We start from the raw sequence: 14,456 nt of genomic DNA, 5'->3' as shown, positions 1-14,456 counted from the left end.
GTGGGTCATAACCATCTATAATGTAACCTGATGCCCTCTTCTGGCCTACAAGCAGACAACACTGTATACACAATAAATAATAAATCTTAAAAAAAAAAATCATTCCATGAGCTGTAAATATACATATTTCCTAGAATGGGCTGCTTGCATACTTATCTCAGAGAGGAAATTGAGCTGTTCTGTGTCTTGTGTTAGTGTCTTTAATACATTTTAGATGTGCTTGCTTTTCTGAGTAAATAGTTGAGAGCTGTGAGTCCTGAGCATAGATGCCTTTGTCTCGGGCACATGGGCCAGTAGATAGAACTAACCCCAGCTCTAGGTAGGCTTTTCTATTTTAAAATAACGATGCAGGCCAGGAGAGATGGCTCCGTGGTTAAGAGCTCTGACTGCTCTTCCAGAGGACCCAAGTTCAATTCCTAGCACGCACCTCACTGCTCATGGCTGTTCTTAACTCCTGTTACAGGGGATCCAACACCCTCATACAGACATACATGCAGGCAAAACCCAAATACACATAAAAATATAAATAAATAAAAATTTTAAAAAGTGCAATGTGAGATCTGAAACTTTTTTTTTAATTGTTTAGGCTGCCAGTAACAAAGAACACATTCAGGCATTACAGAGTTCTAGGAAAAGGTGGATTCGGAGAGGTGAGTAACCTGTGCCAGTTATGGCAGTAATCCTGTTAGAGAGCTACCTGGTCACACACACACATGAGATCATGTAATGTGTCAGTTTGCCAATACATGAAACTCCTTATTGTGCATTTTGAGAATAGTTTCAGGCAACTTGAAATGAAGGTGGATGTTTGAGCAAAAGGTACTTTGCTTTAAGCTTTTGTTTTGTTTTATATATTTTATTAATTTATTCATATCACATCTCAATTGCTATCTCATCCCTTGTATCCTCCCATTCCTCCCTCCCTCCCATTTTCTCTTTACTCCCCTCCCCTATGACTGTGACTGAAGGGGACCTCCTCCTCCTGTATATGCTCATAGGGTATCAAGTCTCTTCTTGGTAGTTGTTTCAGCTTTAAAACAACAACAAAACAAAAACAAAAACCCCAACAACAACAAATCTCTTATCTTTTTTACTTCACTTTCCACTTTCCATTCTGACAGAAGCTATTTTTTTCATGTTTGGTGTTCAAGTTAGGCAGTTTGTTGAGATTGAAATTTTTCTGAAAATTTTATTTAGGACTAGCTCTAAAATTTGTTGTATAGAATATGAATTACTTTTAAAGAGATGAAGTCTCACTAGCTTATCCAAATTAGCATTATACTTCTGGGTTCAAGCACTCCTATTGCCTGTAATTGGGAAGCTGAGTTAGGAAAGGAAGATGGCAAATTCTAGACAAGCCTGGATTGATTGACTGCATACTGAGACTCTGAGAAAGACAAAGTGTCCAGATCTAGGGATCTAGAACACAGGATAGCTCTAGCCTCACATGTGCAAGGCTTTGAGGATGATTTCCAACACCTTTAACAAAGTATTTTATTTTATTAAGATTTATTTAAGCTGGGCGTGGTGGCGAACGCCTTTAGTCCTAGCAGTTGGGAGGCAGAGGCAGGTGGGTTGCTGTGTTCGAAGCCAGCCTGGTCTACAAAGCAAGTCCAGGACAGCCAAGGCTGCATAGAGAGACCCTGTCTGGGGACAGGGCAGGGGGCAGAGAGATTTATTTATTTATTACTTAGACAGTGCTCTGCCTGCATGTACACTTTCAGGCCAGAAGAGGGCACCAGATCTCATTCTAGATGGTTGTGAGCCACTGTGTGGTTGCTGGGACCTGAACATCTCTCCAGCCCAAGAAAGTATTTAAAAAGTGTGAATTTAGCCAGGTATGATGGCACACACCTGTAATCCCAGCACTCAGGGAGGCAGAGGTAGAGGGATTGCTGTGAGTTTGAGGCCAGCCTGGTCTACAAAGTGAGTTCAAGACAGCCAAGGCTACACAGAGAAACCCTGTCTAGAAAACCAGAAAACAAAACAAAATAAAAAATGTGTAAATTTAGAAAATCCTAGGGAAGCTTCACACAGATTAATGAGGGGGGGGGTTTAAATATGATGGCTGTTCTGGATCGAGATCACTTGTAGCAGCAAGATGAGAACAGCACGCAGTTCTGTTGTGATAATTTAAAGAGATGTTGATTGCCCCATTAATTATCTAGAGTGATCACATTTAGCCTATGATTTCCAAGTCCACATGAGACAAGCAAGCCATTGGGAACTCACACTTTTTAAACTCAGAAGCAGGTTGCATCTCCCAGGTATGATGTAAAGCATACAGGCTCTTGAATTCTACTTTAGAACAAAAGCAGAATCTACCAGCATTGCCTCAAAAGTAATTTAGGAAGCCAACTTCAGAGTTACTATCCTCCGCTGAGCTGTCGGCCATTTGCATATTGAGGTGAAGAATGTGAGCCAGAACTATGTCACTTCCTTTTGGAGGTGTACCCCTGGCACAGCTGGGGACGTGCGTAACTTAGAGGTTGGCCTTTAAGGGGTCATTCCTCGCTGTTATTCTTGATATCCAGGTGTAAAGCTTTAGATTTTACCAAAGAACAGGGGAAAAGTTGTAGGGAGCTAGGTCACATGTTTATAAGAAATTAAATTCTGTGATTTAAGGTTGGTTCAGTAGGATCACATTAGTACTTTAATCACTGTGAAAGACTTGATATAGATAGAGTATATTTGGATACATTTACTTGGTTTTTCAAACATGATTAGATGTATAAATTAACTATGATAGCTCTTTGCAAACTTTTTGTGGTTATGGTAGGCGCTAAGTCAAGGCCCAGAGGACAATGTGCACTCTGCTTCTACTCTGAGTGTCCATCAGAGGCTCCTTACTAAGCCAGTCGGGACAGTGGCAGTTCCCCTTTAGCCCAGTTCCTAGCATTAACACCTGCCCATCCCCATGAGCTTAGAGGGCAAACAGCATTTACTTATTTTGCCACCAAGAATTCTCTAGCTTATGTTTTAAGTGTATAAAGTCAGTCTCCAGCTTCCTAAGGCAAGTGCAGCAGAAAGCACTTGGGTGCAAGACTGCTTCCAAAGGTAGCACAGTACTGAAGAGCTGTGTAAGCCCCAAGTCAAGTCTTGCTTGCCATTTTCAGTTGTGTGATCTTGGTCGACATCGTGACTTCATCTATGGCAGGAGAGGACCCTGCTTTAGCCTCCTGAATACATGGACCCATTGTACCTAGACTTGAACTTTTCAGTTAAAAAAAAATTCAGGATTGTTCAAATTTTATGTTCTGATTTTTTGTTTGTTTGTTTGGTTTGTTTTTGTTTTTGTTTTTGTTTTGTTTTGTTTTTCGCTTTTATAAGAATCTAAAGACCTATCAGGACATACTTAAGTAGACTCAGCGTGAGCACATAAAAAAAGGTTCCATTTGCATCTTGATAAAGCACACTGTTTCATTCACTTCACTCCCCAGCAGCTACTGTTGACAAGAAACTGGGAGTCAGAGGGAGATCTGGCTGAAAACTTTGTTTTTAATACCAAATGGCGTTGGCTTATCACATGCTGTGTCCAGACTTTACCAGGAAAGATTATCATAGAGAAAACAGTTGATTTCATATGCCCTAAAAAGGCTAGGTATATGTAAACCTTTTTCCCCCTTGAACTAGGTTTGTGCCTGTCAAGTACGATCTACAGGAAAAATGTATGCCTGCAAAAAACTAGAAAAAAAAAGAATAAAGAAGAGGAAAGGTGAAACTATGGCTCTGAATGAAAAACGAATCTTAGAAAAATTACACAGTAGGTTTGTAGTAAGTATCTTATTTTAGTCATAGTATCAGTTACTTTTCTTGTTGCTGTGGTAAAATGTGGGTCCAAAGCAACTTAAGTAGTAAGTGTTTATTTTGGCTCACAGTTTATAAAGGATACAGTCTGTTACATCACACAGGATGATCTCTAGAGTATGCAGTGACAGGCCACATTGCACCTGCAGGCAGGAAACAGATGTATGAATGTTGATGTAAGCTTGTTTTCTCCCTTTGTTCAGTATGGGACCCCCAGGTCATGGGATGGAGCCTCCAATGTTCAGGGTAGATCTTCCCTCCTGAGCCAAACCCTTCTAGAAAGACCCTCCCAGACCCACAGGTCTGATTCTAAATCCCATCAGGATGACAAGAGTTAACCATCACAGTCTTCCCCTATATATTGTTTGAGTCACAGCATCTTGGTCATCAGTCCTGTTGTAAACTTTGATTCCAGTTATGGACTCAGGTACTGTTTTCTTCATTGAGTTTTTGTGGAGGTTTGCTGGCTTCTGTTGGAAATCACTTCATTTTAAAAATGATGTCCCTCTGATTTAGGCTTGGCAGGCATACGGCAGTGCTGATCCTGCTGTTGATTTGTGACTTGTTGCCAGTTTTATGCTGTCAAGTCTTCACACCTTGATGGTTTGTGATGAATGCTTTTCTTCCTCATGATAGCCAAGCTCATGTGTTGGCTGCCTCACGTTGACCAGCTCTGGCCCATCAGCATGGTGACTTTGATGTACTTAAAGGTTCTTTTGTTAGTGCTCCTAAAGTGGACCTCCTCTCTCTTCTCTCTGATCTCTGTCTCTTTCCCATTTTTTCTTCCTCCCTCCCTCCCTCCCTTCTATCTTTCTTTCTTTCTTTCTTTCTTTCTTTCTTTCTTTCTCTGTGCCTGAAGTGTTTGACGTTGGACCCTCAACTACAATACTCCAATGGTAGGATCTTTCAGATTCCACCTGTCAGTATTGCAGGTGAGAACTGAAGATGGAGTGGACTGGTGTGAATCAGAAGAGTAATACCAGGCTGGAGGCTGTGATATATAGTGTAGTTTTCCACCCCTACTTATGCTTTGGAACATCTTTTGAAGTATGAAGACTGGTTAAGACAGAGGATCAATGGGCTGGAGAGATGGCTCAGAGGTCAGGAGTACTGTCTGTTCTTCCAAAGGTCCTGAGTTCAATTCCCAGCAACCACATGGTGGCTCACAACCATCTATAATAAGACCTAGTGCCCTCTTATGGGATGCAGGAAGGATACTATATAAATAATAAATAAATCTGAAGAAAAAAAGACAAAGGATGAACAATGGTTATACAATGATTTTGAGTATTAAAATGTACTTCCTTGAAGTCATTTATTTCTTGGTATCAAGGTTAGCTGCTTTGTAGAGACATGTTCTAAACCAGCACTTCTTCACAGCCACCATCTGTGGCTATCAGGATGAGTCTATGTTTGCTATGACAGCTTCACATAGAGTAAAGTGATGATCTTTAATAAAATACACTCATCTTAGAGCTGCTTAAACACATGGTACTACCTTGAAGCATAGGAACCTCAAATTTACCTTTGTGAGAGGGATATAAGTAATTGTGGCTTATGAGACAACATAATTTTGTTTCTATATTTTTGGATTCTTCCAAAGACCCTAGACATACTTCATTTTATCTGTCATTCTGGGTTGTATTTTTTTTTTCCTGTTTACAAATAATCATTGGCAGGTTCTGACCTACCCTTAAGTGCTGGGTAAGGCTACTCAGTAGTGCCTTCACCTGGGAAAGGGTTCCCACTGCCACTTTGTCTATGCACTATGTCTCCTGATTTCTTACCTTTGTCTGCACTTGCCCATTGCAGTTTGTTCTCAGTGAAGCAATACTCTTTTGAAGAGTTAAATTGTTGAAGAATTAAATTGCTACACTTTCCTAGTCAAACTGTCTTCTGGTCATATTCACACTGAGAGCAAAACTGAACTCTGTTCCAGTCTCTGAGGCACTGGGCCCCCAGGCTCCTGCAGCCTCTTCCACCCTACATCCCAAGATGTCCCATCAGGCCTGGAAGCTGGATGTACCCTCTATCTGGAATACGGCCACCACTTCTGCTCACCCTTGAATATCACTCTCTTCTCCTTCTGCATTAGTCAGTCTGTGCGTCACTGTCTGATGCTTACAGAATAGAAAATCAGAGCCCTTTGGTGTCTTGTTACCCACTGGGTCCTGGTACCTAGATGAAGGCTGGCATGATAATAGTTCTCAAGATGATTTTAATATGCATTAAGTGTATATGGGATGGATAATCATTTAGAGGAGGGAGAGAGTAAGGGTCTTTGTCTCTTAAAGCATAAACGAGACATACCATGCAGTTTGACTCTAATCCAACATGTTAGTTGATGATAAAAGTGGACAGCAGGGTTGCTGTGGATACGTTATCCCACCTTCCTCTTTCTCAGCCCTCTCCCCTCTACCTGCAACTTCACTCTCTCCTAGGGTTTAATAAAAAAATATTGACCAAGTTAGATTTATTCCTGAAATGAAAATCAATTAAGATAATTTATCACATTACTAGAATAAAAGGAGAAAACCATATAGTCACTTCAGTAGTTGCAAGAAAAACTTTTATTAAAATCCAGGCGCCATTCAGGATAAGAGCTCTAAGCAAGGCTGGAAAGATGGCTCAGCTATTAAAGGCTAAACTTACAACCACAATGTTAGAGCTTTACTTTGTAGCAGATGTAATATCATGTAGAGCTATTGGAACCCTCCCCCATGACTAGGACACTCCCTCTTACTATCTCTAATTAACATTATATTGGGAATTCTAACCAGTGCAACAAAATAAAGGAAAGGAGTTAGGGTTGTCAGGATTAGGGATAGAACTAAAGAAAGAAGTAAAGAGATGGGTGTAAGCCAGGCGTGGTGGTGCACGCCTATAATCCCAGCACTCGGGAGGCAGAGGCAGGTGGATCGCTGTGAGTTTGAGGCCAGCCTGGACTACAAAGTGAGTCCAGGACAGTCAAGGCTACACAGAGAAACCCTGTCTTGGAAAACAAAACAAAACAAAACAAAACAAAAGAGCTGGGTGTGGTGGCACATGCCTTTAATCCTAGCAGTCCAGAGACAGAGGCAGGAGGATCAATGTGAGTTCGAGGCTAGCCTGGTCTACAAAGTGAGTCCAGGACAGCCAAGGCTACACAGGGAAACCCCATTTCGAAAAACAAAACAAAACAAAACAAAAAAAAAACAACAACAAAAAAGAAAGAAGTAAAAGATTCTCTTTATTTTTATTTTTTTGTTGTTTATTTATTTATTTCTTTTTTGAGGCAGGCTGGGCTCGAGTGCTGGGGTTAAAGATGTGAGCCACCACGCCCGGCTAAGATTCTCTTTATTTTTGAGCAGTGTAGCTGTATGTGGAGACAATCCTTGACTCTATATAACTAACCTAAGATTTAACTAAATGACTGGAAGTGAATCAGCCACAAGCAGTTAGGAGGGGCGTGTGTGTGTGTCTGTGTGTGTGTGTGTGTGTGTGTGTGTGTGTGTGTCTGTGTGTCTGTATGTATGTACTTGTGAGAAAACACCAAGTACATACCTATGCACATGCTTCCAGAGGCCAGAGGAGGAAATTGAGTATCCCTATTTATTACCCTTCACTTTATTTTCTTGAGACAGTCTCTAAGCCTGGAATTTATTGGTTTGTTTGTTGTTTGTTGTTTCTAGTTAGGCTAGCTGGTTAGCAAGCTCGTCTTTTATCCTCTCCACCTTAGGAGTGGGATTACAGGTATTCATGGCCATGCCAAGCTTTTTTTTTTTTTAAACTGGGACCAAAACTGAGGTATTCATGCCAACACAGCAAACACTCTTATCCATTGAACTACTTCTCCAGGCTGGAAATAAAAAGTATATTGATAACATTTATAATAGCACCAAGGGCCATCACAGTCTAGGCAAAAGTTTTACAAGATATGAGGAATTCAACACTTAGAACCGTAAGATGCTATTATAAGAAATTAAAGAATGCCTAAACAGAGGGGGACCATGTTCCCAGACTGGATGATTCAGTGTTGTGAAGATGTTGGTTCTTCTCAGTTGATCTAGAGATTAAATGAGTTAAGTATAACCATGATCAAAATCCAAGCAAGGTGGGTTCATGTGTGCATGTTTACATCTGTGTTTGAGGTGTCAAACAAAACAATAGAGCAAATCTTATCAGAGTCTGAGAATGTAGCTCTGTAGTAGAGTACTTGTCTGACAGCTATAAGACATTAAGTCCAACTAATAGGAATAGGAGAAAGAAGAAGAGTATCATTTATGACCAGGTGCATCAGTAATCCCAACTATTTAGAAAACTGGGGCAGGGGGGTCATTTGATTCCAGTAGCTTAGGGCCAGCTCAGGAAAACCTCATTTCTTCAAAAGCAAAACAAAACAAAATGCATAAAGATAATTCACAAGAAAGGCTACAACTGACTAATATGAAAAAGTATGAGGAGTATTCATTACAAATTAAAACCAGTATTACAGTTCAAGGCTAGCCTTGGCTATATGATGAGTTTGGAACCAACCTAGGCTACATAGTGAGACCCAGTCTTCCAAAACCAAGACTTGAGGGTATAGTTCAGCACCACAAAAAGAAACAACAAAACTCCACCGTCAGAAGCCATTATGCCTTGGTCATCATGGCTCATAACCAAAAGATCAACACCACCAAATGTTGGAGCAGTGTGGAGCAGCAAGATCTTGCCAGCATTACTGAAAGCAGGTGCTCCAGTGTCACACAGTCAGACCGTAGTGTGGCGAGATCAGCATCCACCTCTCTACTCACTTTCCATGCAGAGCTGTATGAGATCTTTGCTAAGTAAAGGTCCATATGATGTGTGTGGTGTGTACTTCTCTGAAGCACATAGTAAACCTAACAGATAATTTTTATTGTTGTTAGTAAATAGAATAAGCCAGCAGTGAACAAGCAGAATTTTTTTGTATATTTCTTTCTTTCTTTTTATGATGCTGTTGTCTTTAGGTTAGTTTAGCCTACACTTATGAAACCAAAAATGCCTTGTGTTTGGTGCTAACCATTATGAATGGAGGGGATTTGAAGTACCACATTTACAACATGGGAAATCCTGGCTTTGATGAGCCGAGAGCTGTGTTCTATGCGGCAGAGCTGTGCTGTGGCCTGGAAGATTTGCAGAAGGAAAGAATTGTATACAGGTAAGAACTGTGCGACCTGACGCAGCCTATGAGTGTTGAAGCCTAGTCACATAAGTCCTGGGTTCCACTGGGAGTGTTCTCTGGCTCATACTGACTGTCATGGGATGGGCAATGGACAACAGGGAGGCCTTGGGTGGCATTCTGAGAGGAGGATTGTCCCTTAAACTGTAGGATACAGCCAGTCAGAAGTGTACTTTGGTTTCCTTTTTAGTCTATCTTTACTCTTCTGAGAAATTGTCTTTTTGAAGCAGACCTTTTTCCCTTACATTGACCAACTGACAGTGTAAACATGAGAAAGTCTTTTTCCAGAATTCTGAGATATTTGACAGCTCTGATAAAGACAGTCATAATGTTCCAAGAAAATAACAGGATCAAGTGTATTAATATGTTATCAATATAGAATTCATTAAGAAAATCAAATTAAGCTGGTGATACACATTCCTTTAATCCCAGCACTTGGGAGGTAGAGGCAGGCAGACCTCTGAGTTCTAGGTCAGCCTGGTTTACAGAGTGAAGTTCTAGGACAGCCAGGGTCACATAGAGCAACTCAAAAATCCTAAATAAATAAATAATAAAATTAAGCTCTGTGGTTAGAATTAGCTTAGTGTAATCAGTATATTTAAATTTTGAGAACAATTAATCTCAGGTGTTGGGGATTTTTTACAGCGAATCTCATTTTGATTGCTCTCTCTGGGGACTTTCATTTCCTCTTCCAGAGATTCACTTGCTTGCCAGTCAATCCCTAATGAGAATTTCTTTCCTAAAAAAAAATAATGTGTGTATGCACACATGTGTTTGTACATGTGTGCATGTTTGCAGAGGCACATGCATGAAGGTCCAAAGACAGCTTTGGGTGTCAGTTTTCAACTTTGAGCTTGTTTGAGACAGAGTCTTTTGTTTGCAGCAGTGTGAATCAGGATGGCTGGCCTGTGGGCTTCTGGGCATTCTCTTGTCCCTACCTCCCATCTAAAGGCATGCACCACCCCCTCCGCCTCCCACTCCCCCTCAGTCTCTGTTTTCTATGGGAAGCAGCTTAGTCCATTGACTTTGTCTCCGTACTGCCTGTATTGCCTCAGTGCATTTTCCAGAAGATCCTGACAAGGCATGTTTGAATGCAGATCTGACCCCATTGCATCTTCCTCTGGTGTAGAACTCTTGTGCACCAGGTGTTCAGACCTCTTATGATACAGCTTCTTACTAACTTCTCCAGCCTTTTTTCCCGACGACCCACATTGATCCCCTCAGCCCTGTTATACGCATGTATTTGTGGTTTCTAGAACATAGGAGTCTTTATTAGCTCCGGTCTTGCCATTGTGTTCCTCTGAGGATGCCTTCTTCACTGCAACCACGAGTCTTCCTGTCAATATGAGGACCTCTACTCATCTTTCCTGAGTTATTCCAGTAATGTCTCTGTCTTAGTCACTTTTCTGTTGCTGTGAAGAGACATAATGATCAAGGCAACTCATAAAGGAAAGCACCTAATTGGGAGCTTGATTACAGTTTCAGAGGTTTAGCCCATTATCAGTAGCTGAGAGCTACATTCTGATCTGTGGGCTGAGAGGCAGAGAGACTAGGCCTGGCATGGGCTTCTGAAACTTCAAGCCTATCCCCAGTGACACACTTCCTCCAGCAAGACCACACTTCCTAATCCTTCTGTCAAAGGGTTCCACTCCCTGGTAACTAAACATTCAAATATATGAGCCTATGGGGCATTCTTGTTCAAACTACCACATCGTCCCCTTCCTGCGGTCATGAGTGCTGTCTCTCCAGCATCCCTATAGTACTCTGGAGGGCGACTCTCAGTCTAGAGTTGATCACACCAGAATGTGAGCTTCTCAAGAGTCCCTGCTCTTGTTCCTGCTATAATAATGGGCCTAAACTGTCTTACACATTTTATAATAAATTGTCTTCCACAGACCAAACACTAGCACTGCAGAACGGATACAACTTGACCTTCAGTCGCTGAGCAAAGGGAAGATTACTACTCTGACCATGATTCTCTAGAGACTAAGGCACCACATCTGAATTGGGGGTGCCTTGTTTGCTATTATTTTGAGGTCACATTGATTTTAGGATCAAATCTGGAGGGTGCTGGAGTCTGGTTTACTCCTGGAGTAAATCAGGTTTATAAAGGACTACACCCTGCTTGCCTTCAACCTCAAGTTGAATTTATGGGTTGCCTGGAGGAACCTTATTTTCTTAATCTTTTAGTATCTAGTGGCATTCAGGCAACACCATAGGGAAGGTATGATTGGGGCATTTCCATGAGAGTTCCCTCTGTATCTACAGTACTTTTTTTTTTTATCCTTTCTGAAACTTAAGGCTAAGGAACAAATGGCACTTTTAAAAAAATGTTTATAAGAATTGCTATGAAGGGCTGGACAGATGGCTCAGAGGTTAAGAGCACTGGTCTGCTCTTCCAGAGGTTCTGAGTTCAATTCTCAGCAACCACATGGTGGCTCACACCATCTATAGTGAGATCTGATGCCTTCTTCTAGCATGCAGGTGTACATGCAAGTAGAACACTCATACATAAAATAAATAAATAAAATCTTTTTAAAAAAAAGAACTGCTATGAACCATATTGTTTTAGGTTTGAACTTCTGCCTCTTACTATATAGTTCTCTCTATATAATATGATTTGGACATCTCTAATTCAAATATTTGAAATTTGAAAGGATCTTAAATCCAACAACCACCTCCCACACAGAGAGAGACAGAGAAAGAGGTACACACACACACACACACACACTTTCAGTTGTGTATGAATATATGCTTGTGTGTGTATGCACATGTACACATACATGTGGGGGCCAAAAATTGACATTGGTTTTCTTTCTTGATCAGTTTCAACTTTATTTATTGTAGCAGACTCTAGGTGAATTCAGAACTCAACAGTTTCAGCTGGTCTAGCTAACCATTTTGCCCTAGGGACAGACATCATGTCTCTGCCCCTTGAGCTCTGGGATTACAGGCTGTTATTATTTCTGTGTACCTTTGATGTTGGTTCTGTATGTCTGAACTCCAGTCTTCAGGCTTATGTGGTAAGCACTTTATTCACTGAGCCATCTTTCTGCCCTCAAAATTTTTTGAGCACTGATATCTTACGTGGAAAATTCCACACTGGATCTCATTTGATGAGTCAAAATCACAGTGCAGGTGCAGGGTAGAAGATGTGGCTCACTGGCAGAATGCTTGTTTAGCATGTATGAGGCCCTAGGTTCAGTCTGCAGTACCACAATCAAGTGCATGTCCACTAAGAGAGTGTGGAATTGCCTTCAGGTCTGTGTATAATATCTGTAAGAAACATAAGAGACTTTGTTTATATCTTAATCTGTTCACAGAGTATCTCATTATGTATAGAAAGTATTTCAAAATCTGAAATTCAAGAGCACTTTCAATTACAATTATATCGAATAAGGGATAATTAACCTGTACTAGGAAGTAAACCCATTTCTTACTTGCTTTCAGAGGCAATTCAGCATTTTGGGAAATGGACTCTGATTAACACCAACTTGCTTAAAGTTTACTGGGCCCAAGCTTCTTAATCAAGATCACTTAACACTCATGGCATTGGGGGCTGCAGAAGTGGCTCAGCAGTTATGGGTGCTTGCTGCTCTTACATAAGACCAAAGTTCAGATTCCAGTACCCACATCATGCAGTTCACATATGACCATGGCTTCAGCACGTAGACATAGATGTATATACATAAATCATAAAGAGAAATAAAAAATACTCCTTAAAGAATTCTTCAAAGCAATTAACCAGGATTGCCTTTGTCTTTCCTTTCCTCTCTTGCCCCAACCAGGAGCACAGCTCTTTCTTGTGCATGTTGGTGTCTAGAAGGCTGGTTATGTGGACAGTAAAATAATTGGGTGATGGGCATAAGCACAGTAAAGATTTATTGTCATCTGCAGAAGTGGAAGCAGATGAACTCCTGAAAAGAGGATCATGTAGTATTTGAAAGGGAGGTTGTTAGAACTCACTTGGTAAGACACCTGTGTGGGGCTCATATTTGGATAGTTGGGCAGATATCTTGTTATTTTGCCGAAAAATAAGTGTCATAGTATGTGTGAGTTGTTTTTTCTTTGGATGGTACTACCTATGCAGTTCTGCTTGGCCAACTAGGGGCAAACTCTCAGTGACCTGAGCCTGCTCATTGAGATGCAGAGTTCTTGACAGTAGTGTCTCCACTCCCTAAGACAGATTGCAGCTAGGGCTTGTTAAGGTTAACTTGTTTGGGTCTTGCTTGAAGGTAACAGCAGCCTTACCCTATGCTCAACTGCATCTATCTCAGAACAGCATCCACTGCCTTGATGTCTTGAGATTGGAGTACTTTTTAAGATCCTGGTGTAAATTTAATTGAGGCTGCACCAAAGTTCAAGTTACACCAGCATGCTTGTGCCTGCCTCATACTCTTCTCTTAGTGTCATTCTCAAGTATGTCCAGCATTGTTCACACTGTGAGCACAGCAGATCAACATTTCTCTTTAGTGTGGCTCTTGTCTACCCATGCTTAGTCTTTGTTTTGTTTTTTGAGACAGGGTTTCTCTGTGTAGCCTTGGCTGTCCAGGACTCACCTGTAGACCAGGCTGGCTTTGAACTCACGGAGATCTGCTTGCCTCCAACTCCTCGAATGCTGGTACTACAGGCATGTGCTACTGTGCCTGGCCCATGCTTAGTCTTAGTCCCCAGGAAAAGCTGATGACTTATTCTCCTGGGGCACCCATGACAAACAGAAAACCAAGCGTAAAGCCACCCTGAGATGTCAGGTAGGTCTTACATGAGGTCTGACAGGTAATCCGTGCTAGTTCCAAGCATTCTCTCTGAAAAGTATCTTCAGTTCTGCTACCTCATGATCAGTCAAGACTTAGTAACGTGTTGGAAATGAGATTCAGATGGAAAAGTACTATCATCCTTAACAGGAAGAGGAGAAAGAAGAAAAGTAAGCTGGTGTGAAAACCTCCCCGCTATTCCAGGCTGATCATGCCCTCTTGAATCTCATTAAATATTTATCTCTGGCATTTATTAAGCCCTTTCCTGTCTCATTTTTTTTTCTTGATATCATCTCCATTTCTCAGATGAAGAAACTGAATAGTTGGTGCCAAAGTTGTCCCCTAACCCTGAGGTTTGCTGCCGTGAGGCTTCTACACTGCTTACGTGGTTCCTATGCCTCATATCTTGCAATGGTTCTCTACAGTCCATAGGATTTGTTTCATTTTCCAGAACATTTACATATACTTTTCTTCTCCCCAAAATTACATATATGTTGTACACAAGCCTGCAGTTTCAGCTATAAAAAATAAATATAGTGTTATTTTTTATTTTTAATTCATAGATATGCCATACAGTCTATCTTCCTGTCTTAGGATTCTGATTAGGTCATCATTATTCAACCCAAGATGAGTCAAGAGAATGCATCCAGTAAACCCCTTACACTTGAGGGGCTGGAATAGCCTAACTACCAACAAGGGCATATCATATCTCC

The 14,456-nt window shown here is 41.1% G+C and overlaps 1 protein-coding gene across 3 annotated transcripts in view; it reads left to right on the top strand.

Moving 5' to 3' along the window:
- GRK4 (G protein-coupled receptor kinase 4) overlaps positions 1-14,456 on the top strand; it is a 51,695-nt gene that overhangs the window by 18,708 nt on the left and 18,531 nt on the right. For 2 of the 3 annotated variants that reach the window (XM_084797810.1, XM_084797809.1), the window contains exons 7-9: positions 587-650; positions 3,634-3,774; positions 8,778-8,968. In XM_084797810.1, coding sequence (XP_084653936.1) covers positions 587-650; positions 3,634-3,774; positions 8,778-8,968 — 396 coding nt within the window. The remainder of the gene's footprint in view (positions 1-586; positions 651-3,633; positions 3,775-8,777; positions 8,969-14,456) is intronic. The other variant, XM_084797811.1, reaches the window with a different exon arrangement.

This window comes from Acomys minous, assembly GCF_964271855.1.
Source record: "Acomys minous genome assembly, chromosome: 10".
Lineage (NCBI taxonomy): Eukaryota > Metazoa > Chordata > Mammalia > Rodentia > Muridae > Acomys > Acomys minous.
The sequence above is the reverse complement of the archived record's forward strand: the minus strand, read 5'-3'. Positions and strand labels throughout refer to the sequence as shown.